At 36.7% G+C, this 27,089-nt stretch overlaps 2 protein-coding genes across 3 annotated transcripts in view; one reads left to right on the top strand and one right to left on the bottom strand.

The window, feature by feature from the left end:
* PSMD14 (proteasome 26S subunit, non-ATPase 14) overlaps window positions 1-24,993 on the bottom strand; it is a 94,962-nt gene extending 69,969 nt beyond the window's left edge. Inside the window, exons 1-4 of one of the 2 annotated variants that reach the window (XM_049712778.1) lie at window positions 24,696-24,991; window positions 18,245-18,373; window positions 15,924-15,975; window positions 3,343-3,430 (exon numbers count right to left, since the gene is read on the bottom strand). Coding sequence is in view for 1 of the 2 variants with exons in the window: in XM_004266269.4 (XP_004266317.1) it covers window positions 15,924-15,971 (48 nt within the window). In the remaining variant the exon portion in view is untranslated. Of the gene's footprint in view, window positions 1-3,342; window positions 3,431-15,923; window positions 15,976-18,244; window positions 18,374-24,695 lie in introns of both variants that reach the window. The other variant, XM_004266269.4, reaches the window with a different exon arrangement.
* On the top strand, window positions 13,244-14,420 carry LOC101275320 (AP-3 complex subunit sigma-1). Its single transcript, XM_033421767.2, has one exon. It carries the CDS (start codon window positions 13,345-13,347, stop codon window positions 13,924-13,926), a length of 582 nt encoding a protein of 193 aa, XP_033277658.1. The 5' UTR covers window positions 13,244-13,344; the 3' UTR covers window positions 13,927-14,420.
* Window positions 24,994-27,089: the final 2,096 nt, after the last annotated feature.

The raw sequence follows: 27,089 nt of genomic DNA, 5'->3' as shown, positions 1-27,089 counted from the left end.
ATATGAAGAGTAATCTACAGATGGCTATGTACAATTCAGAGAAGTCAAGTGAATAAAAGGTAGAGACTGTCTATACTTACAAACCTAAAATGGGCTAAGCAAAGCTTTCTCAATTTTCTGCCACAATTCAACACTAAACATCAGCCAATGGGGTTGTTATGGTCTCATTATTAAAATAATAAGTAACAGTAAAGCTATTATCTACTACACCTAATTTGAGCTCCTAGACCATTCTTGAGTCTTTTACATAAATTACTTCTAATAATCACATAATCCCATGAAGTGGATACTACTGCGCCTACTGTATAAATGAGCAAGCTGAGGCTCAAAATCAACTAATGTGTCCAAGGTGATCAAGGTAAGTGGTGAAGCCTAAATTCAAAGCTGCCAATGTTGCAGTAAATATCCTTGTGAAAACATTAAGATAGAAAACAACCTAAGCATTACTGACAGAGGACTGGTTAAATAAATCATGGTTCACCCATAAAAAGGAATAGCAAACAATCATTTAAAGAAAATGAGGCAGCTTTATATGTATAAGTATGCAATAGGACAATCTCCAGAATATACTATTAAGTATGTATACTGCACTGTCTAATATAGTAGCATTGGCCACATGCAGCTACTTAAACTATTTAAAATTAAATTTAAACATTTAGTTCTTCAGTCATACCACCCACACTTTAAGGGCTTGATAGCTACATGGCTAGTGGCTACCATATTAGGCACCTAGCTATAATACATTTCTACCCTCACGGAATGTTCTATCAGACAGCATTGATATAGAATATCTTTGGAAGAACAGAAAGAAACTGATAACAGGTGTTTCTAGGGAAGGGGACAGAAACAGCAAGGACACATTCAACATACGCACAGTTAATTTCTTAACTCTGTAACATGTCATATACCACCTATTTTAAAACAACTATTTACCTTTTTTAAAAACTGTCTTGTTTGGTTCTCAGAAAAACTCCTTGATTTATGCTCTTAGAAGCATAAAAGGCTCAGAAGTTCTAAAGCATAACAGCTAGAGGGTAAGGGACAGAAATCACCTCTCCAAGACTTCTTAGAAATACTCTTGCCCACTACCCTAACTTCATTAAGCATTTATCTATTCACAATATTATTTGGGATACCATGCAAAAGATTACCAAGTTGCTATTTCTGAGGAATTATGGAACAGGGACAGAAAAAACATCAGGAAAAAAATGCTTACAAGGTATGAAAGAGTAACTGTGGTCAAAAGGCACAGGGGAAAGTTCTATTCTTTTGGGAAGAAAGGCACAGGTCACACTGTCACATCTCTCTTCTTATACTTCCATTTACTGCTCTACAGAGGAGCACTTAAAAGCAACAGCCTTTCAGTTCTGCTTTGAAGTCACTTTTTTTTGCCAAATGTCATATTTCTTCAAACGATATAGTACACTGAACAAGTGAATTGCTATATGCCTCAATTTCCTCACCTGTAAAACAGAAACCTGTTGCCTAATCAATGTTATTCACTAACTACCGGACATTTTTGCCTAGGAGAGGGAACAGCCAAACCTTTGAGAACAAAAAAGGCACAGTGGTCAGATACTCCCAAATAACAAACAACAAAACATTTGAATTGATACTTTTCTCTCATTGGGGGATAGATGGTCCACTCCGGGAGGCTGAAGGACCTGAGGATGGTTCAAATTTATGAAAATCTACCCTGGAAGAAAAATGAATAGGAACAAGATCACAAACCACTCACTTTCCTTCATGCTGACACAGCATTCTCATTCTCTTCCTCTTCCATGGAGCTCAGCCACCGTTTACATCTGGTCTAGCTCCAGAGCGTGCCTTTCTTTCAGCATTGCCCAAAACATACTGCCTTTCACAATGAGTTTAGGCAGGTCAGAGATCTGTGCCAGGGCAGACAGAAGGGCAAGCTGGTGTCCACAAAGTGACAAGGACGTGAATTTGTCCCCACACAGACTGGTGACCAGGAAGCCTGCCCAAATTTCAGGAATCTGGGTTTATGGGAAAAGAAAAGCATGATACAGGCCTAACAGACAGGAATGTCATTCAGGGACTCCAATAGCTAATCATATCCACAAGCATTCAAGGAAGGCAACTTACTAAAGAAATCATCCTATAAAATATAAGACCAAGCAAGAAAGATATAGTATTGTGAAGAAGGACATATGACAATTATTTCCAGAAATTTATATTTCCAAGTTGTTATTAAATTTTTTAATGTAATAATTACCAATATGTAACTTAAATCCTTAAAAATGTATAGTGCAGATGTTAAATTCACTTTATACAATTGCTACATAGAAACCTCAACACTTACATAGCTTAGACTATTATCCATTTACTTAAGGGAGTAAGACACTTGAAACTGAGTTTATATTAATGGGAAAGTGCAAAGAAACTTGCCAACATGTGCCAGTTCCATGGCCCACAGGTAATGAGCATTGCCTGCCTGTGCCAGTCAGATCATCAACCAACATTACTGTGAAGGCCATGAAAGAAGCTGTTAATACTCTGGTTTAATCTCAGCACAGACCAGAGCAGCAGATTAGGCAGAACTTTACATCAGTGGCAGGTCTCCCAAGTTCTCTTGATGCCACAGAATTCATAAGTGGGATCAGTATGTTCTAAAAAAACATGGTACTGCAAAAGGAAAAAAAGGTTCCACAGCATCAAGCAGTGTAATAGTTGAAACCTCATCATCAAAGTGACAGTTTTCAAGTGCCATTTATGATGCCCTAGTCTGGAAACATCCCAGCTAACCCATCTGATCAACAATTTCACAGATGGAAGCACTTGATGGCTAATTGGCAAGTCTATTATTCAAATAAAACAGCTCTCTGTACCTCTTCTTTCATTATTACAAGTCAAGGTACAACAAGATTGGTCATTCAAATTAGCTTAATAATAGAAGCCTCTTTCCAGAAATAATTTTTTTAATGAAACCACACATTTTGACAATTAGTTTAGAGCACTAATCAGTTTATGAACAGTAATGAAAATGCTTTATAAACTAAAAGGAGTAAGAAATATAAACCTTCTTTAAAAAGTTGTACTATTTGTTTCCTCTGTCTTCATCAATATGTCAAGATATACATTGTCACAGGGAATAAAATGAATGAAATATTTACTCATTCCTTAAATATTTTAAAAACATTGGCCAAGTATTACACGTCATAATGAAGAAAAATCCTCTCAAATATTTTAGGTTTCCTAAAGAATTGTAAAGCAAGAATCTTCTCTTCACCTACATTTTGCAGTAAAAATTCCAGACTGTTTAAGGTTTTTTAATTTATGAAGCAAGTAGCCAGTGACAACATTATTATAGATATTATCTACCTGAGGACATGTTGATGTAGATAGGCTTTGGCATCAGGACTTGTGTTCCAACTCTAGCTCCACTTCTTGTTAGTTCCGTGACTTGACCCTATAATATGGAAATAATTATCCCTACCCATATAGGATTGTTGTGAGGATTAAACGAGGAGATTATATACATAGAACATCTCACATTAAAACATGGGAGCCCTCAGCATTCGTCCATTTGGCTCTCATCCCTTTCTCCACACCACTGCTATAAATTCTAGAGGGGAATCCTGATACAACTGTCAAAATATGTGAGTTCTGGGCTTCCCTGGTGGCGCAGTGGTTGAGAGTCCGCCTGCCGATGCAGGGGACACGGGTTCGTGCCCCGGTCCGGGAAGATCCCACATGCTGCGGAGCGGCTGGGCCCGTGAGCCATGGCCGCTGAGCCTGCGCGTCCGGAGCCTGTGCTCCACAACGGGAAAGGCCACGGCAGTGAGAGGCCCGCGTACCGCAGAAAAAAAAAAGTGAGTTCTCTTTACAGATCCATACATTTGCTCCAGATCCCACTGAAACTTACATTCCCTATTTAGAGTATCTGGCTATCTCCCTATATTGCTACAATTTTCATAGATGCCAAGGAAATCCCCAGGAAGATCCTTGTAGAAAGACTGAGCTATAAAATATTTGAAGACCTCAGTTAGCCTATAAAATAGAAACTAGGAAATGCATATAGTAACCAGAACCTGCAAGTGGGAAGGAAACAGTAGCCAGAAACTGTGGAACTAGTTATAAGCTAAAGTAAAATCAAAATTAACTCCCTATAGTGATACAGCAATATAATGGTAACAAAAATGTATTTTACTAGGTAATAAAATAAGTAGTTTCCCATGATGTAAAAGAATACCTTTTCTATATAACAGAAAGGGGTGCTTTTCCAAAACTAGGTTTTGTCATTCTACTATTACTTTTGATAAGCATTTTGCTTCTAATTACTCAGGCTCTTGTGTTTACAACACTAGGTAACAAAGAACTAATAGTTAACAGAGAGATACCACAGGCAGGTAAGAATATGTAATCAAGTAAAAACAGAGGAAATGAATATACAATGAATGGGAGAAAAGTATAACTATCATAGTCATTACTTAACTCTTTATTGTCCCTAAGCCTTCCCATTGTGCCCAACACAGGCATTCATTCAGTCTCCTGGAAGGAAGAGCCTGTGAAATCACTGGCAACAGTTTGAAAAGCAGCACTGGGAGGCTGCCCACTAGAGACCATTGCCCTGCTCTCGTGGCATGCTTCCAGGATGCTCAACCCAGAAAATATTCCACAAAGAACCACCTTGAATGTATGTTGTGGGAGAGAACACTGGCCATGTCTGTCCACATTTCAAGTGAGTACGATAACCTAAAGAACTGTCCAAATGATCATATGAACTGAAAAATTAGAAACTATGTAACACAAGTTTAAGATTAGGAAACCCAAAGATCAGTGTACCAAATGAGAATGGTTACCAGTAAATCAAACAAGTAAAACAATGTTGACGGTAGGGAAGGAAAAGACATAAATTCGATTTTTATGACCATAACATCCCATACATTTGGACTATTAAGATTATGCTGTAACATCTCAGTTTCCTATATTAGACAGAGGTATCTTTTCTTGTTTCTCACCCCATATACCCTTTCTACCAAAAGCAGTATCAGTTGTCATGGATCCATCATATCCTTGACTTTAATTTTAAAATCTTAACATTTCATTTTTCCTCATGATTTTGATTTTCTATTTCATCAGAATGTGATTAATTCTGGAAGACAATTTCACTATGATTGAAAACACGTCACTGCTCCCCTTATGTTCTAAAGAATTCAAGCAAAGTCATTTACAGTAATTTCATATCAAGACAGAATTTAACATTCACAAGTGTCAAACACCTTTTCCCTTGAAAGCCCAGTCACAACTAGAATGTTCAAACAAAAGAACACAGATTAACTATAGTGCACCCACCAGATATCTGTTTTGTTTCCCTTTTACTTGAGAACTCTCAAGAACAGATTTGAGACTCCTCAGGAGCACATTTTTCATGGGGTTTAATAACTATTCAGAAGAATTATACTACAATGACACCTAGAAAGAATATGCTCTAATTAGCATGTTTTTGACCTGACCTCTTTCTGATTTTCTACAGTAGAAACATCAGCTCAAGTATATGAATAGAATAATTAGGAACTATACTTTTTTAAATAATAAAATTATTACATGACAAGAGCAGCAAATGAAAAAAAATTAAAAGCATTTCGTATTTTTCCTTTGTTTCTAAAGCAAAATCACTATTTACTTGTAGTTAAGCAAAGAAATAAAAGAATTAAAATTTCTTGACCCTTCCCTATTTCTCAATAGGAACAAAAATGGCCAAATTAATCTAACAGTGTTTAGAAAGGCTCTTTGTAAATGTTCAGAGGATCACATCAGGATACTCAAAGAATCAAAGGGGGGAAAAAGGTAACCAGAAGCACCCATCAGTATATAAAAACTGTCAATACAGACAGGTTAAAGAGCTCAGGAACATAAAGAGAACTCGTAAAAAGCCTTTTGTAAACACCTGCTCATTTTCATGCTACTGCACCAGCAGTAAATAAAGGTTTTATTTCAAATGTGGCTGAAGCCACACCAGAATCTCTCCAGTAGATAAATACACAATAAAAATAAGTCATAATCTGTAATTTATTTTAAAACAGTACCGTAGTAGCTTCATGTCTCCGCTTCCATTCCTAAGTCTCATCTCCAGAGTATCCAGGTTCTTTAAAAATGGAAGTATGATGAGCATAACTCCTTTCCTCAAAAATCTCTAACAACCTCCCAACTCACTTGGAAGAGAATTTTCTACAAGGCCCTCTATGATCTAGTCTCTGGCAACTGCTATAGTGTTACCCTCTTCAACTCCAAGGAGAATATGGAATGTCTAAGTAAGGCATGAAAAAAAGTACTGAAAAATAAAATGAATTTCTGATTATGTTTTACTTGGCAGCTTTTTAAAAAAAGTTTTTACCAAAGGAAAATGTTATTTAATGCTATTCACTGACTTGTTCTTTTGCTTTAATTTTTGTGTTTGTTTATTAAAAAGAGAGAACATTATTTATGAAGTGGAAATTCCTTTTGTCTCCCTCCCTTCTCATGCATTTGGTATGAGTTATCTGGGCATGTGTTATACAATATGGTAGTCACTATCTACATGTGACTATTTAAGTTTAAGTAAAATTAAAAATTCAGTTCTTCAGTCACACTAGGCACATTATCATGGACTCAACAGCTACATGTGGCTATAAAATTTAAGTTAATTAAAATTAAATAAAATTTAAAATTCAGTTTTTCACTTGTTCTAGTCACATTTCAAAGGCTTAATAGCCACATGTGGCTAATAGCTATTGTATTAGCAGAGATATAGAACATTTCCTTCACAGCATAAAGTTCTATTGGACAGTGCTGCTATAGAACTTGTAATACTTTTACTAAAGTTACATGCCCTTAAAAAAAAGTTATTCTATGTTTTTAAAATTAGCATTAATGCTTTCATATTGTATGTATATATCTACAACCTGAAATTTTCTCTTAATATGTTTGTAAGGTCTATTACGCATATTGAGATATAGAATCTAGTTCATTTTAACTGCTGCATAATATTCCATCATAATGCATTTTGGCACAGATAGACACTTAAGTACTTTGCAATTTTTCAATAATCCAAACTGCCACACCCACACCAACCCTAAGGAAAAAGGCTTCCATGAGAATTCTTGCTTCCCCAAGTCTTCATTAACACTTAAAACAACATACTTTTGTTTAAAAAAACAATCTAATACTTGTTTTACTTTTCATTTCCCTGATATACGGTGAGGTTGACCATCTTTTCATGTTCATTGGCAAATCTTGTTCTACAGATTATAATTTCATGATCTTTTTTCCCATGGGTCTTTTTTGTATTACTGATTTATGGTTCCACTAAATGTGTTGTGGATGGACGTGTCACAAATATCTCCTCTTGCTCTACTACTTGTCTTTTAAGTTTGTTTATATTGTCTTTGTTAGGACAAGAGTTAGTAATGTATTGAGGCAGTCAAATTACTAATCTTCTCTTTTGAGTTCTGCTTTCCTATTTTGAGGTCATAAAGGACGAAATTTTCTTCCAAAAAACATTTTTTGGGGCTATGTACTGTATGTCTGACATGGTCACGGGTTAGTTTATTTAATCCTTATAAGAACTATCTGAAGTAGATATTGTTACTCTCATTACAAAGATATGGTCATTGAATTTCTTAATGTGGTAAAATATACATAACATAAAATTTACCATTTTAACCATATTTAAGTGTACAATTCTGTGGCATTAAGTACATTCACATTGTTGTGCAATCATCAGCACTAACTATCTACAGAACTTTCATCTTCCCGAAGTGAAACTCTGTACCATTAAACACCAACTCCCCATTCCACTACAACCCCCAACTCCTGGCAACCACCATTCTACTTTTTGTCTCTATGAATCAGACTACTCTAGTAACTCATTTAAGTGGAATCATAAAATATTTGTCCTTTTCTGACTGGCTAATTTCATTCAGTATAATGTCTTCAAGGTTCATCAATGTCATAGCATGTGTCAGAACTTCCTTTTTAAGGCTAAATAATATTCCACAGTATTAATACACCACATTTTGTTTATCCACTCAACCATCAATAAATACAAGTTGCTTCCACTTTTTGGCTATTGCAAATAATGCTGCTATGAAATGTCTGTACAAATACCTGACTCCCTAATTTCAGTTCTTTGGGGTATATACCTAGACATGGAATCGCTGGATCATATGGCAATTGTTTAACTTTTTGAGGAACCGCCATACCATTTTCCACAGAGATCACACAATTTTACATTCCTACTAGCAATGCACAAGGATTTCTCTACACGCTCACCAACAGTTGTTTATTTGCTACATATTTTTGGATAATAGGCATCCTAATAGGTGTGTCTTCCAAAATGATAAAGTTTAATCTTCACAGGTAGGTCTTCAATACATCTGATATACACTTTTGTATACAGAATAATGTAAGAATCTAATATTATTTTTCCCCCCATATAGAAAGCCACTTGCTTCAGCATCATTTAATGAACAGGCCTCTCCTTCCCCACTAATTTTTAATACCATCTCTATTATAAATCAAGCTCCCATATATGCATGAGTCTGTTTCTGGACTTTGTATCTGATTATGCTGATCTACCTATTTCTATACCAATATAACACTATTTGAGTCACACAGCATTAAAATATATTTTGATATTTGGTAGAGCAGTTTCTTTTTCCTTTCTAAGAATTTATTTGCTATTCTTGGATTTTTTTTCTCCTATATGAATTTTAGAATCAGTTTTCTAATTCCATGAAAATTCTGGTTGATATTTTTATTGGAACTGTATTGAATTTATGATTAACTGAAGATAACTGGCATGTGATATTGAGACTCATCATTCATGAAAGTTTATTATTTCTTCATTTATTCCAGGCATTTCCCCCCATTACTATGTTAAATTAATTCTTTCTATAAAATATTAGACCAAAATCTGAAAGACAGATAACTGAAAGAACATTTCTATTCCAAGACACATAAGAAAAACCAAAAAAACAGTTATTGGTTATAAATATAAAATCTGTATACTGTGTGAATTTGGGAGTTATAACAAATAAAATAGATCATATCCAATTCATGAAGTTATTTTTTTTAAGTCTAGTGACCTGAAATAATCCTTCAAAATGTAGCTTACATCTCACCACTTTCAGAAAGCCTTCTCTGACCACTCACCTACAGTATTTTCCCTTATTTTTGCATCTGAAATTTACTGAGGTCTGCGTTAGAAAGGTACAATCTGATAACTTATAGGCAACAAATATGTTTTTGGTTTGTGCTTAGTTTGGCCTATATCATGTTTCTTAAAAACTAGAGACTAAAAAAATTAGGGAATTTCACACAAAAATCATAGGATTTCTGACTTGCAGGTTGTATGTCACTCTCTCTCAGTTAAGAGAGATTCCATTTCCATGCTTCCTTGATTACCAGGGCAGGCAAATCACACACTGATTCTTAAAGCTTCCACCTAAAAGTGACCTGTTAATTTCCAACTCACACTCCATTGGCCAAAGCAAAATCATGAGCAGGCTAAGTTCAAAAATGATGGAAAAGGGCTTCCCTGGTGGCGCAGTGGTTGAGAGTCTGCCTGCCGATGCAGGGGACACGGGTTCATGCCCCGGTCTGGGAGGATCCCACATGCCGCAGAGCGGCTGGGCCTGTGGGCCATGGCCGCTGAGCCTGCGCGTCCGGAGCCTGTTCTCCGCAACAGGAGAGGCCACAGCAGTGAGAGGCCCGCGTACCATACACACCCACAAAAAAAGATGGAAAAGTGTAACCCTACTATGTACCTAGAAGATTAAAAGACAAAAATATTCATATAACTGATGACTTTACCTTCAAACTCTTTCCTCCTACCTATTCTTCAAACTACCACTAGAATTACTTTTCAAAAACACAGATTCAGTTATCCCACAGCTTTGCTTAAAAAGTCTTCATTAAAGTACATCTACTAGGGAAAAAGTAAAAATCACTAAAAATGGCATTCAGTACCTTTTATAATCTACTCCAAACTCCCTTACCAGATTCTTTTCCCATTTTTCCCCTCACATCACCTGTTCTCCAGGCCTTTCTCAATATATGTTGGCTACATTCCAAAATTTAGCTCAAGCATCATTTCCTCAACTCAGTCTCACTTTCCTTTTTTGGGAAAAAAAATTAAGTACCACATCCTCTACAAATCACATTATTTACAATAAGCACTGGTATTCGCTAATTCGAAGAGTTAATATGTGCCAGGCACTTGAAACATAACTGCTGTATGTCTACTAGAATGTTAGGTCCCTAGATTAAGTAACAATGTTCTTGTTTACCTTGGTATTCCCTATAGCATAACACCCAACACATGAAAACTCAAAATACTGGCCTAAAGAATGTAAATACAAGATGAGATAATAAATGTCATTGACATTTTACTTAAGTTTCATTTACTTTTTTTTTTTTTTTTTTTTTGCAGTACGTGGGCCTCTCACTGTTGTGGCCTCTCCCATTGCGGAGCACAGGCTCCGGACGCGCAGGCCCAGTGGCCATGGCTCATGTGCCCAGCCGCTCTGCAGCATGTGGGATCTTCCCGGACTGGGGCACAAACCCGTGTCCCCTGCATCGGCAGGCAGACTCTCAACCACTGCGCCACCAGGGAAGCCCTCATTTACTTTTAAGCTTATCTTGACTCTTTCTAAAGCTAAAATGGACCAAGAGACTTAAACAAAAACTTTTAGATGGAATTCCCTAGCGGTCCATTGGTCAGGACTCCAAGCTTCCACTTCAGGGAACACGGGTTGGAATCCTGGTTGGGGAACTAAGATCCCCCAAGTCATGTGGCATGACCAAAATATAAATAAATAAAATAACTATCATTAAACTATTTAAAAAAACACTTTTAGATGCTACAGACTATGCTTTGGTTAGGCCCATCTGTTGGGCTTAGTCTTGACTACTTTTGGAAATAGTTTAGTTGCCAAGACCTAAGTTGGGATAGTTATGAAGACAACTGAGCAGTCAAATTACAGCAGTAAATACTTTTAATACAATCATCTCACATCTTTCAGTAATTTCAAGTTCATAAGCACTTTAGCAAAGTAAATAAAAACACACATTTGAAATAAAAGCTATTTGTTTACAAATTTTAATAGTTCTAATAAAACATCTGTTTCTGCTTCACTACTGATAAGTTATATTGAAGTAGGGGATTGTAGACAGATTTAATGATTTTAGCCTGCTACTGTTCACGTATTAACATTTAAAAATGTAATATTTAAGAAAAACTTTAAGTTGTTTTATAGGTATGCATACCATAATGAAGAACTAGGAAAAAGTACCATGATAAAGCTAAAGGAAGAAAAATTCTTAAAAAAGACATTGTGAACAGTGTGATATATTAAAGTCTCGTGAAAAAAGAACTAAAAGTAAGCCAATAGACTTGGCAATTTGAACAATTCCAGTACAGTAATGAAGAAGGAGGCCAGAATATAATCTCATGAGAGTCAATGGAGGTAAGGAGGTAGAATATGTGAGTATAAGCTATTATTTCAGGAATTCTTGAAATAAATGGAAGAAAACGTTTAATGGCAGAATGCAGTGAAGTTTTGTTGTTTTGGGGATACAGGACACTTAAACATCTTTGTAGGCAGAGGAAGGGGTCAGTGGAGATGAGCAAGGTTTCAAGAGAGGATGGGATCAGAGAATAAGTCAAAGCATTAGCCATGGAAAAGAGAAAGGTCATTTCTAGTCAAAGAAAGTTGAGTCAGTAGAATGGATGGAAAACCCTGTTCTGCTACTATTCCCATGTTTTAAAAGAGACATCTGCAAAGTTAACAGCAAGTAACCTGCCCCTATTTATGAGGAAATTCTGACTTTTATATTATATGGTAAGATAGTAACATTTCCCATTGATTTTTGGAGGGGTAAAACAACTTCTATCTCCTTTCTACTTTTTTTTTTTTTTGCGGTACGCGGGCCTCTCACTGTTGTGGCCTCTCCCACTGCGGAGCACAGGCTCCGGACGCACAGGCTCAGCGGCCATGGTTCACAGGTCCAGCCGCTCCGCGGCATGTGGGATCCTCCCGGACCGGGGCACGAACCTGCGTCCCCTGCATCGGCAGGCGGACTCTCAACCACTGCGCCACCAGGGAAGCCCATCCTTTCTACTTTTATTGGCTGCTACGCATTATCTAATGGAAAGAGTAGCTATTATCAATCCAAAGGTCTTTGACTTTTTATTAAAAATAAATACACTCGGGACTTCCCTGGTGGTCCAGTGGTTAAGACTCCCCACTTCCACCACAGGGGTGCAGGTTCGATCCCTGGTTGGGGAACTAAGATCCCGCATGCCGTGCGACGCAGCCAAAAAAAATTAAAAAATAAACAATACACTTAACTTTTTTCCTGTTTATTAAAAAATAATACACTTAATATTTCATGTTTTAGAAGTAACATCATATCCGTTTGTCATATTAGTCTAGAACAAGAGTAAATTAACTTTTAAGAAAAAATGTAATCATTGAACACCTAGTATTTGATAAAGGAGGTAACACAGAAATAAGAACCCCATAAATCATTCTCTTGAGAGTCTGTCATCTAATCAGGAAGATGAAACACATGAAATATCAGATTCTCAGGCACCACATTTTTAAGTTCAAATAGAATACAAACTGAGGGGGGATACGTGTTGATTAAATTATCCAAAACCAAGGACAGGTTATTGAACCAACACTTAGTTTTCCACTCAATGCAAAGGTTTGCAGCGGTCATTGAGATATGATGTAACTCAATTGGTGGTCAGTCAACCCATTATTTCATGTCCAACAATTTCCCAGCATGGATTTCTGGCATGGATATATAATTTATTGCATCTACTACTTAAGGAAAAAGTTATTTTGGTATTTAAATGTGATGCAACTCCCCTTAAGAATTCTACTAAGGCAACATCTTTACCTGTAATTTGCAGGTAAATGTGCAGTATCTACATACCACCTCAGTTCACTTCTGACACTTTTATATGCCTACACATTGTTATTACTAATTTCAGAATGAATTAGGGAAATTGTAGACGCTACCTAGAATGTTTGTAAATGTATGGAAGCAGCTTTAGAAGGGTCAAGTTCAGAGAGGCTTAGGCCTCTTAAGAGAATGTATTACACAGATCTTACAAAAATGAAGAATCATGAAGAAACACGCTTACAGTAAAGGAACATGAGAAATATTCAAAACTAACAAAAGTAGGGGCTTCCCTGGTGGCACAGTGGTTAAGAATCTGCCTGCCGAGGGGGCGGGTGGGGAAGGATCACCAGCGAGATCCCGAGGCGAGTCTCGCGCGCCCGCCCCCGCCCTGGCCCCCAGCTCCCACCCGGTCGGCCCGGCTCAGCCATGATCAAGGCGATCCTCATCTTTAACAACCACGGGAAGCCACGGCTCTCCAAGTTCTACCAGCCCTACAGTGAAGATACACAACAGCAAATCATCAGGGAGACATTCCATTTGGTATCTAAGAGAGATGAAAATGTTTGTAATTTCCTAGAAGGAGGATTATTAATTGGAGGATCTGACAACAAACTGATTTATAGACATTATGCAACATTATATTTTGTCTTCTGTGTGGATTCTTCAGAAAGTGAACTTGGCATTTTAGATCTAATTCAAGTATTTGTGGAAACATTAGACAAGTGTTTTGAAAACGTCTGTGAACTGGATTTAATTTTCCGTGTAGACAAGGTTCACAATATTCTTGCAGGAATGGTGATGGGGGGAATGGTATTGGAGACCAACATGAATGAGATTGTTACACAAATTGATGCACAAAATAAACTGGAGAAATCTGAGGCTGGCTTAGCGGGAGCTCCAGCCCGTGCTGTATCAGCTGTAAAGAATATGAATCTTCCTGAGATCCCAAGAAATATTAACATTGGTGACATCAGTATAAAAGTGCCAAACCTGCCCTCTTTTAAATAAAAAATTTAAAAGGCCACTCTCAGGTAAAATCCGGGGGAAATGTCATCTAAGTTTACCATGCAGTTGTTTACCAAAAATAGAGGAGGAGAGGCTTAACTTTTGCTCTTGGATTTAAGTCAAGGTACTGTATAGAAGTTATGTAAAATCAGTATGGAAGTTCATTGTTGCTTTTCTTGTTCAGTGATTTTGAAGAATTGAGTAGTTACAGTGTGATTTTTTTCTTTGTTTTCTAAACTGCATTCCTATGGCCACCTAAGGCATGCCTCTATGTATTGGCTACTACAGTATTTTGAAAAGCGTTTGGGACATTTCTTTAAATTATGTATAACCCAAAATGTTGGTGTTTTGTATGGATCACAAATACAGCATTCCTTAATTCTTTCTGTTATTTGTCAGAATTGTTATTTAAAGAACGAAGTATGTATTGCATGAAAACATTATGACCTTTTTCTCTTAGTTTAAATAAACTCCAAGGTAAATGGACTTCTAAAGCACCATTCTGTTTGCCTGGTATCTACTTTAGCAATAATTTTTTTATGACCCTCTGACTCAACGAAGTAAATAAAAATATATTTTATCACTGTTAAAAAAAAAAAAAAAAAAAGAATCTGCCTGCCAATGCAGGGGACATGGGTTCAATCCCTGGTCAGGGAAGATCCCACATGCCACGGAGCAACTAAGCCTGTGTGCCACAACTACTGAGCCTGCGCTCTCGAGCCTGCGAGCCAAACTACTGAGCCCGCGCGCCGCAACTACTGGGCCCACACGGCACAACTACTGAAGCCCGCACACCTAGAACCCATGCTCTGCAACAAGAGAAGCCACCGCAATGAGAAGCCCACGTGTCGCAATGAAGACTAGCCCTCGCTCACCATAACTAGGGAAAGCCCACGTGCAGCAACGAAGACCCAACGCAGCCAATAAATAAATAAATAAATGAACCTCACTGTTTTAAAAAAAAACTAACAAAAGCAAACGAAAAATAACTGAAGTCTGTGCAATGATGCAATATAGGATCACATGATTTCAACTTTCTAAAAGGAAAAGTTTATTAGTCATAAACCATGATAGACCCTTGTAAAAGAACCTACAAAACATTGAAAATTTCATGAAATCTCAAACAAAACTATTTCTTAATAGTCAAAATATTAGACTACTTTGAATAAAGGAAGACAAAGTCATTGACAGTGATATGGAAATAGGAAACAGCTGACAACTAAAAGGGTTCTTAAGGAGGGTTATAAAAATAGTCCCAAAATTTGGACATAAAATACATTCAAGTCTAACATAGTCATCTCTTTTGTAAATGTTGGACTGGAAAGATAATCAGTGTAGAATTCAAAAGAGGCAGAAATTTCTTCTTTAGCTGAAAGCAGATAGAATATCCTGAGATAGAAATCTATCTGGAGGCCATTTGCCCCAACAGTATGGAACAAGACAGATGATAATATTAAAACAACTGAAAATTCACTTAATTTTAATAAGAATGTAAAAAGGAACCATATATGCCAAATTTAAAGAAAAGAGAAGTATTACTTATTAATTCATCCATGTATCATAATTACTAGAAGGAATTTATCAGTGTTAAGACTGTACATACAAACATTCTATGGGTTTTCTGGATCTTGCCAAGAGTATGCCATGTTTACTTTTTCATGTGTTACTTTTAAATTCTACATTGTAAACCCAGAAATAAGATACTTTGAGTCTTTTTTTTTAACCAATAGGCAAGTTTGATAATCTCGCATATCCCAAAACTTTAAATCAAAGCAAATAGAGAAAATTCTTATTCCTGGGAGAAAATTAAATTAAGAAAATAGAACATTTTCTCCACAAGTTATTTAGTGTTGGAATACAGTAACCAGCAGTAAGGGAAGCTTCTTACCATAAGGTTATCTGTGAGGCGATTTTCTTGGGACTGACTTTTTTCTCTTTGGATAACTAGTGAAAGGCTTATGGTTTACACACAAAGAAACACGTAGAGTCTATATACTAACCTGGCCCAGTCCAGGCATACCTCCTCCAAGTCTAAGCAGTCTGTCCATATTTCTAGAAAACAGAAACAAAGAAAAACGTTCCTAAGCACAAAAGTGTTTACTCAATTACTATCTACATAATTCACCTTCAGTCACTCAGTATGTCAAAAATATTGGTGGTAATTACAACACAACATCAGACTTCCTGTTAATTAACACCACATATTAATTCAAGAAGCTGTCTTCCATGCTAATTAACAGACCTTATTTTACTGCTTTGGTTTTGGGTTATCCCCAGTTTTAAAGACAAGCAATCTTAGCATACTTTCAAAACTTTGCTATCATTAAGTTAATTATATTTTCTTATTGTTACCTAATAAAGTACCTGAATGAGGAAAAAGTGCCTGCAATGCTTATCATATGTATGATTGAATTTCCTTCAATTTGTCCAGAGTGTACAAATAAAAGTCCTCACTTTTAAATTAAATTTTAACATCCTCATTAGTAAGTTCTGTGCTAATTAACTTACAGCTTGTCAGTTATCATCAAAACTACATGTGAAAGACATTGTGAGCAGATTATGGATCTCTGAATTAGCATCAAAGGCTTTTTAAAAACGAACTCATTATACTAAAAGAAATATAAAGTAATATTGCATTAAATGCATTAAGATAGTGTTCTAGAATCCACACAGATAGTTTGCCTTATTTCAGATACTGTAAAGATATACACCTTTTTCACTAAGGAAATTTGGCTGCTGTTCTCAATTACAATTTTAGAGTTAATCAGTACCAAGAGAATTAACTTTGAAATATCAATCTGATTTGTTTTTTATGTCTGGAATAACTACAGAAGATATTCTTATAAGCTTGAAAAATTCACAGAAGAAATCAAAGGAAAAAACAACAAGGGTACTAGTATGGCCACAAATACACAAAAAGGAGTAATCAAATTATAAAAATTAATATTAGTATAACTAAATACTCTAAACAATGAAGCATTTTTTTCTACTTAAAAATTGCTACTATGCCTTAAAATTCCTCTTCTTCCTATGTGTATGCTTTAGAAAATGGTATTACCACAAATTATATTCTAAATTAAATGCTAACATTACTTTAGTCATTTGTCCATCTTGTTTTACTAGTTAGAACAGATATACAAACTTTTCAATAATGTACTTATGATCATTACTGCCTAATTATATTTGTTGAATCCTGCAAACAATTTAATCCTGTGAATATTTAACACTGTTGGTACAGCAAACTTCATTCAAGTCCATATTTAGAAAAGTGCACAAATGATACAGCCATGGAACCTGTACAAAGTGAACACACCACCATAACCACCACCAAGATGAAGAAAGAGAACCCTGTCAGCACCTAAGAACCTCTCGTATCCCCTTCCTAGTCTCTACCACCCTGCAAAGGTAGAATTCCAACTTCCAACAGCACAGATCACTTCTGTTGCTTTTGAATTTTATGTAAACAAAATAATATATGTTGTCTGGCTTGTTTCACTCCACAAGTTTGTGAGACTGACAACAGATAAACTCATTTTAAAAAATGAAAAGGCATATAAGAAAACTGGATAGTCTAAACAAAATTTCCACTTTATAACCTTAACTCACCTTCCTAATAGCAATATTTACAAATAAAATCTCCATCAAATTCTCATTAAAATTCCTCAACTCAAATATGGCATTGATACATATCACTTTTTAAAGGCTGTAGACTGAAAACAAAACAAAACCCTGTGTATTTTAAAATATAAAATACGTTTATTCCTCTACAATATATTACCCCCTTCAAAAAAATTCTTTTGGCCTAGTTCAAGCTTACAAACATAAAGAACAAATGGGAAAAAAAAACTTTAGACATTCTATATATTCCAGGCCAAAGTCAATTCCCAGCTGTGTTCAGTTTATCTATTCCCCCTGTGTTGTTTCTGATGACTTTACACAGACTCCAGATGCTGTGAATATACATGAGCAATGTGAGGAGCAGAGGGAAAGAAAATCTGGCAGGTCAAATTTGTGTTTTTAACAAAATTAGATGTCTCAGCAAACAGGAAAAAATTTAACAAACTAAATATTTTAAGATAATAAGGTTTAATAAAAATACTAACATTTGGAATGAAATACATCGATAAATGTTCTAAGTCATACTACTTTAAAAAAAGTTTCTAGAAAGCAGACAAGGACAAAACTGCTAGTTATCTAAATGACTTTCATGAGCCCCTCAATCTGGGTTTTTCATGTGTGCTAAAACTGTTACATTTTCATAACATCTTTATGACATATCCTGTAAGGATAGATAAAAGTAAAATATATTCTTAATGCTCACCTGGTCAGTAACTACAACTCTTGTGATGTTAAGCTTCAGTTTGTTGAGTTTGACAAATTTCTTCTTAACTCAAGCTCTTGCTAATGCTGGCAGGTACAGTTTTTCCCAAGTTTTTATTTTTTTTCTCTCCTAAAAAAAAGTAAATAAAATAAGATGTAATTATTTTGAGAACTAAGGAGGGAAATATACCAAGAGCTTTAAAAGAAGCAAAATTCCTAAAAACAAAATAGAAATCAAAATTGATTTTTAATTACCATTTCCTGAGAGTACAGAATGAAATACCATCCAAGGGAGCTACAGAGCATAGTGATTGCCCCTGTATCCAAATTTTGTTTCTAAAGTTTCTTTTTTGAGCTGTTCTAATTATATGTAGACTGACATTTCATGACTTTCAGTCTTTCTAGAGGTGTTTTAAAGAACAAAGAAGATTTATTCATTTTTTAAATAGAACAAAATTCATTCTATTGAGTAATTACCATATAGGTTCATTGTACATTGTTAGAAATCTATAACATATTATGGAATCTAAGTGGTTAATTTTCCTATATCTTTAAGGTTTGTTATTTCATTATCCTAGGAATTACTCTGTCATGTCTTAATCAGTTATTCCCAACTATGCCAAAAAAGACTAAAATAATAAGAAAATGGAAGAATGGTAACAATCATCCCAAATGATGCAATAGTGAAATACATTACAGCCATTGCATCATCCTTCAGTTTTTATTGTGCTGCCCAAAGCACTGCTTCATCTTTCAAAAAGATATAAAAGACTGGAGACATCATCTTTGTAGTCTTTTTTTTAGCTTTCATTGAACACAGTTGAGAATTCAGAATTCTTCATTTTCCTCCCATAATGGCAAAGAGAAAACTGACAGAGAAAAAAAGTTTCACAATTATTAGAGAATCACAAGGTGAATGTAAAGAAACAAGTAACAGCACTCTAATGATAACAAAATTGACATAAGCCAAGGTTTCTTTGGCACTACTGACATTCAGAACCAAATAATTTCTTATTGTAGGGGGTTGTCTTGGGCATTATAGGATGTTTAGCAGCATCCCTGGCCTCTACGCACTGGATGCCACCAGCTGTGATAATCAAAACTGTCTCCGAAGAGGGAACCCTCCTACCCTGTTGGTGGGAATGTAAACTGGTACAGCTGTTATGGAAAACGATATGGAGGTTTCTTAAAAAACTAAAAATAAAACTACCATATGATCCAGCAATCCCACTCCTGGGCATATATCCGGAAAAGATGAAAACGCTTAATTAGAAAAGGTACATGTACCACAATGTTCACAGCAGCACTATTTACAATAGCCAAGACATGGAAGCAACCCAAGTATCCATCAACAGATGACTGGTTCAAGAACATGTGGTACATATACACAATGGAATATTACTCAGCTATAAAAAAGAATGAAACATTGCCATTTGCAGCAACATAGATGGACCCAGAGATTATCATACTAAATGAAGTCAGACAGAGAAAGATAAAAATTATATAATACCACTTATATGTGGAATCTAAAAAATAATACAAATAAATCTATGTACAAAACAGAAACAGACTCCCATAGAAAATGAACACGGTTACCAAAAGGGAAAGGCTGTGGGGGAGGGATAAATTAGGAGTATGGGATTAACAGTATAAACTACTATACATAAAATAGATAAGCAATAAGGATTTGCTGTATAACACAGAGAACAATAGTCAATACCTTGTAATAACCTATAATGGAAAATAATCTGAAAAAATATACTTATATAACTGAATCACTTTGCTCTACACCTGAAACTAACACAATATTGTAAATCAACTATACTTCAATTTTAAAAAAATGTCTCCAGACATTGCCAAATGTCCCCTAGAAGGGCAAAATCATCCCAGTTCAGAACCACTAATATAAACAAAATCTCAGACCACTGACAATATCCTGTATCAATTTTCTCAAACTTAAAAATTAATGACTGTTGGAAACAGTTTGAGAGCTCTTCACAAAGCTCAACACAGAATTACCACATGACCCAGAAATTCTCCTCCTAGGTATATAGCCAAAAGAACTGAAACAGGTATTCAAAACAAGAACATGTACATGCATATTTATAGCATAACTATTCACAACAGCCAAAAGGTGGAAACAGCCCAAATGTCCATCAAAGGGGGTAAGGATAAACAAATTCTATATATACATACAATGGAACATATGGAATATTATTCAACTATAAAAAGGAATGAAATACTGATAACTGTTACAACATGGATGAACGTCAAAACATTATGCTATGTGAAAGAAGCCATGCACACAAAGTCACATAGTGTATGATTCCATTTACATGAAATATCCAAAATATATAAATCCACAAAGACAAAATGCAGGTTGGTGATTGCCAGGGGCTGAGGGAGGGAATAAAATGGAGAAACTGCTTAATGGGTAAGGGATTTTACTTTAGAAGAATGGAAAATGTTTTGGAACTACATAGAGGGGGTAGTTGCACAACATTATGAATGTACTAAATGGTACTGAACTGTTCACTTTAAAATGGTTAATTTTGTGTTATGTGAATTTTACCTCGAAAAATTACTTTTTAAAGGATCAATGAGTTGAACAATATATTTCTAAGACCAGAAAGGAAATATGACATTCTCATCCAGTTAGTATTCAACAAGGACTTCATTATACACTATTTTACAACAAGAACCTGTTTTGATAAAGAGATGACATATTCTGTTATCTTTTATGATGTTGATACAGTTGATAAGTGGACAAATGCTGAAGTGTACACAAAGGTGAGTAGAAGAATGTAGAAATTTTAAAAAATCATTGGATTAACTCTAATTGGTGTTTATAAATCTAAAAATAAAAATGTTTTATAAGCAAAGATGGTGGACATCTCCACTTCAACAAAATTATAAGCTTGTTTTAAAAAGTACTGCATCAGGAAAGATGAAAAGGTCTGGAGATGGATGGTAGTGATGATTGCACAACAATGTGAATGAACTTAATGCCACTGAACTGTATGTCTAAAAATGGTTAAAATGGTAAATTTTATGATAGGCATATTTTAACACACAAAGTATTGCGAGTGCAAGTAGAACCAAAAGAAAAGATAAGCTGGGGCCTATTAGAGACATATTTAAAATGTGGAACTGATCTTTATAAGATGGGTATGTTCCAGGTTCATGCATGATGGATGACGAGCAGTTAATTACATTCCAACAATGTTGTCCATTTCAGGTACATACACCTTCAAATGACTTAAAGGTGTAAGAAATTTTAAAAGGTCTACTGGCCCAGATGGTAAATGGTGATGACTGTTTTTCTTGCTATATGAGGTTAAGAGCTATGAGTCTGCAATCTAAGTGCCAGGATTCAAATACTGGCTCTAACACGTTTTAGCTCTGTATCCTTGGGTCAGTTTCCTCTCTCAGGCTCAGTTTCCTCATCTGCAAAATAGGGATAATGATCGTATCCACCTCATAGAGGTGTTTAGATAATTAAATAAGATAATGAACATAAACAACATTTAACACAAGGCTTGGCACATAGCAAGTAAACAATGATGGCACATAGCAAGTAAACAATGAATGCTAGCTGCTGTCATCAGCACCACCATCCTGAGCATAGCTACAGTTCATCCAGCATGGGTTCTTCTTCCCATAGAGTTTGCCATTTAGTGAATTTCAAAACATGGCATATTTCACAGTACTAAATGAATCACACTGGAGAAGAGGGACTTGCATTTTGCAGAACTTCGCAAAGGGGTTCATAAAAATTAAAAGTGTTACACTAGAACATAAAAGAATACTTCCAGTGCTTAGAAATAAAAGCAATGTAAAAGGTCTATGGATCTAAACCAAGTTTTTACACCTATCAAAAAGCAGAGGACTCAACAGCTTATTCATGATATGATTAACTAAAACATTATGAGATAATATGAATAAAGTGTTTATGCCTAATATGTCATACATAATGTTTAGAATCCTAATTGGTAAAAAAAAAAAGGGCTGATGATTTTCCACTTCTTCATCTCACAACTGAGCTAACAAAATCATGAAGCCCTTATCTGTTCAGGTTTTTCTACTGTTTCCTAGCTCATTTTTCATTTTTTACTCCTCAACCCATGCTGCAGTTATATACTATTACTTCTCAGATTGACGCTAAATCCTTTAACTACTCCATATTTGTGATCTCACTGTATTTCTAATTCCTCTACTGTCTGATTTGTGGAAAGTAATTAGGAACTTCTTTCTCTCACTTTCTTAAGGGCTTTCTTCAGTGGAAAAAATGGAAAGAGTCAACGTTAAACTTAATTATACAAATAAGGTTTTGAAAGTAAGATTCCCCCTGTTTAGAACAGTGAGGATGGAATTATCATGAATATCTTCTTGTGCTAGCTCTTAATTACAGCACTGAAGCAAAATATTTATTAAATACTATCTTGTTTATAAGGTGATACGGAAACAGAGCCACTAAGGAATTTAGTGACTTTCACTGAAAGAATTTACAATCTACCTGGGGAGGCATGATATAATCCCATAGAAAAAACATAAAGTGAAAGAATAGTAGTATTGAGCCAGAAAGGCTCTGGAGGCAATCAGACCTAGATTTGAATCCTGGCTTCATCACCTACCCTCTATATGATGTGAACAAGTTACCTTCTCTTAGCCTCTAGACTTCATCTATAAAATGAGAATAATATCTTCCTTGCAAGTCTGTTGTAAGAAAAAAATGCAAAGCACCTAATATAGTGCCTGAAACATTCATAGGTACTCAGTAACTGTTGTTATTGTTATTTATCTTAGAGCCAGGAAAGATTATTTAATCCAATTCTCACTTTACAGATGGGGACACCAAAATACCATAAAACAGAATGAGTGTCAAATGAGTGCAACAAACCGGGTATATGACAAGTTCATGAGTACTAAATCACAAGTATTCAGGTAAGGCTTTCACAGGTAGACAATGACTTATGAAACAAACATTGCTATAAAATTTAAAACAATTAAATAGAAGCACAATTGCTCCTTGTTATTGATTTTCAAACATGGGTTCTGAAATTAGATATTAAACACAAGGGTTACAGACAAGTATAAAAATAGAATAAACCCATGTCAAACAGGTTAAAAATCCAGCTTTTCAATTAAAACAGCAATATAATATTTATCAAGACCCTTGGGGGGAAAAAAAAAAAATCTCCCAAACTCAACAGGTGAGGCTTCATTGAAAGATCATGACTTCAAAACTTTCTTCTGTTGGCCAGATGCAATTCTGTCCTGGGACGAATTCAAGACAATATTCAGGCTTCTCACTAAATACCACTTCACTAAACACATCTTGTAGTTAATTCTGAGCCACCATGTATCTTAATCTCTTCAAATGCACAATAACCCATTTAAATTTATATGTTTAAAAGAAACATAATTTAAACTTCAAATGAGCCAGTTGCTAGCTTTATAGGACAAGACTAGAAGGCCACCATTATATTAATCATCTCCACTATAACTGTATTCAGTTCTTTTTTATTTCAACATTATCAGTGGCTATCGTCTTGCTTACTCACAAACATTAAGTCTGCAGCACTAAATACTTTTGTGAGCAATGAAAAAAATGATTTTCACTCTAGAAGTACATTTCTTGCTAATTTTTAAAGCCTCTTCCTTGCCTTTCCCAACTTTTGGATACCATTTTAATTTCAAGAATTTTTCCTTAGGTCACTAGGTTTATATTCAAACTCTTTCGAGAAATTTACATTTTTCTTCTTTGCCTGACACAAAGTAGTGCCCCCAGGAAAATTAAGTTCCAAGATGTAACACACAGTAGCAGATTTCTACTTTACTGAAAACAGGAAATGTAATCAATTCATCAACAACTACTCAAGTGGGACAAACTGAAAGTTAAGTTAAAAGGCAGAGCAGGAATAACCATACTTTGTTTTAAAGAGTTTCAAGGTTAAAAAACAATGCACCTCTGGGGTTTTGTTTGGTTTTGAAGGCAGTTGAAAACCTAACACTATGAGAAAAGGGGTCAAGGCCTAAGGTTAACACAAGTGATAAAGCAAACATACATTCAACGGGAAAGTTAATTTTATTCTCTCGCCCTTGTTTCCTGTCTGGCGGGAAGTTTTTCAACACAGGGGTAAGTTTCAACAGAACACAGACAAACAGAAGCCAAAACTAAGGGTCCTCTCTGAATAGAGAGGAGAGGCTCCCAAGATGTGGTGAATTCAGCGGAGCAGAAACGCTTGGAGGAAGGAGACCACATCCAGACCTAACTTAGTCAGAGACCCAGGGAGACAGCGTGTAGGACGAAGGGAGCTGGACTCCACCCTCACCGCCCGGGACCCCAGTGGAAACTAGGCTGAGCAACGTGACTCAGGAAAGCAAGGCGCTGGCAGCGGCCTAGCGCGGCTGCCTCCGCGGACCTCTGGGGCCTGCGTTCCCCGTCTTACCTGAAGGCGGGCGGAGCAGGAGGCCGCGGTCTGGACCCTTGTCTTCCAGCAGCGGTGACGCAGCGGCGGCGGCGAGAGCGACAGCAACACCAGCAAGCTCCGACTCGGCCGAGCTCTGGCTCCGCGAACCTGCGATGAATCAGCCCGATTCCATTCAAAAGAGTCGCCCAGGCATCCGCCGCGAAGCACTTCCGGGTTCACTGCGCCGCTTCGGCTTCCGTTTCCCCGACGGCCAATTGAAGACGACTCGGGAGTCGAGCGGGCGTCCCAGGAGGAGCGCCCGGGACAGACAACGCGGGCCGCCTGCTTCAGGCGTCCCGGCTTGGAGGGTGGGGCGGAAGTTAGCGCTAGGGCCGCTCCCGCCTCTCCGACATCCTCCCTTCTCTGCCCGCACCTCTCCCTCCCCAGTTCTGTGCGCCCGGCTGGCGCCGAGATGAAACTGCAGGAACGCGAAGACCGGAACCCCTTTCTTCGTTTTAGTGTTCACCGCGGCCCTACGTCAAAACTAAAAGGTTCACTTGGACTAAGATTAACTTGGTCATCTGAGAAGCAAAAGAAAAAAAGGGAGAGGTGTGAAAAGAGTGGAAATCGGTCGGATGTTCTTTTCCATAGTGCAGTCTACCCACCTTCTTGTCTTTACCAATTTGCAAAGGTTGAATTTCAAGGAAAACAACCATTTCCCTAGTGGTAAAACCATCTATTTTAAGCCCAATTTAATTTACAAGGTTTAAGAAATCATATACTCACGTTTCTCCAGGTAATTATCATCACCAATAACGTTTCACCCATTATCTGCTAGGTTTTCAGAGAGCAAAACCGCCCAAGAAATAACTATTGACAAGTTTATATCACATTTCTGTTTAGGGCAGCACGTTTACCAAGTCCCTCTCACTTTGTCAGATACGTTCCAAATGACTAGCATCTTTAAAGCATTCCTAAATCAAGAATGGTGATGAATCTACTGGATGGAGGGAAAGGAAGGATTGTGGCATCTGAATCCAAAACTGTTTGAGTGGCACAATTACACAGAATTTCCCACTCAAAGATCTTTATCTAAAAAATACATAAATTATTTCAATCACAGGTAATGTTAATTATATTTGGATCCCTGTCTTGATGTTTTCTCTCAAACCTGTGCCTCCTCCCCTTTTTTTTTTTTTTTTTTTTGGTAGATGACCCCATCCTCCATTTAATTTCCCTCATCAGATCTGAGAATAGACAGACCTTACCTCTGATTTACCTGTTCGCACTGGCCTCCCAATGAAACACCCTGGAAATCACGAAGGGTCTAATCTGTAAATAGATTTTCCAATCCACCACTCCTCTTTCTCCTTTCTCTGTATTCCAACCTTAACTCAAGCCTTCATTACTCTTTTCCTAAAATACTGCATTAATCTCCTTGATCTCTCTGCCTCCAGTCTGTCTGCCCATAATTCATTCTCCGCTTCATTGGCAAAGGTTCTTTCTGCTATACAAATACAGTTGTGCTCCTTCTTTGCTTAAAATTTCACCAGTGGCTCCTCATCCAATACAGAGGTCAAAAATTTCTCATCTTTGAGCTTCCCTGGTGGTGCAATGGTTGAGAGTCCGCCTGCCGATGCAGGGGACACGGGTTCGTGCCCCGGTCCGGGAAGATCCCACATGCCGCGGAGCGGCTGGGCCCGTGAGCCATGGCCGCTGAACCTGCGCGTCCGGAGCCTGTGCTCCGCAACGGGAGAGACCACAACAGTGAGAGGCTCGCGTACCAAAAAAAAAAAAACCTTTCATCTTTGTTTGAAGCACCGTTGCTCCAGCCATACTATTTAGCTGGGGAATGTGATGTCCATAGGGACTTTGAAAAACTCTGACATATTTCAGGGAATCCAAATAATATGCATGCTTAGGATTGTGTGAATGGCTAGGGCTGTGTGAATGCTCAGGAAAGACCTGAGAAGGCTCTAAGCTCTCCCCTCTGGCTAACCTTGAGGCTCTACACAAGCAAGAAATGAATACAAAAATAGAGTTGTATACTCCCTGGCTGATTGTTGAAGTCACACCCCAACACACATACTAAGCCCCTCCACAAAGACTAGGAAACGTATTGGTTGAAGACATTTAAGGAAATCCCTGTCCAGTCATCAGATGACCACTAAGCTAACTGAGCAAAGACATCAGTGGTTATGCACAACAAAGAACACAGACTTTAAGGAATGAATTCAGAAAATTCACTAAATCAACAATAACTACAACAAAGAAAAACAGCAAAAACCCTGGGGAGAGGGTAGAATATGATTTCCAGAGTGGCCACACTGTATTATTCAAAATGTCCAGTTTTCAAAATACAAAAGTTTAAAAGGATGATACATGCAAAGAAATAAGAATGTATGTATGGCCTGTACACAGGAGAAAAAGCAA

Source organism: Orcinus orca, chromosome 7 (genome assembly GCF_937001465.1).
Source record: "Orcinus orca chromosome 7, mOrcOrc1.1, whole genome shotgun sequence".
NCBI lineage: Eukaryota > Metazoa > Chordata > Mammalia > Artiodactyla > Delphinidae > Orcinus > Orcinus orca.
This window is presented reverse-complemented; position numbering and strand designations above follow the sequence as displayed.

Excerpts from the sequence above, each read along its gene's own strand:
- LOC101275320 (XM_033421767.2), top strand. The coding sequence starts at position 13,345 with ATGATCAAGGCGATCCTCATCTTTAACAACCACGGGAAGCCACGGCTC.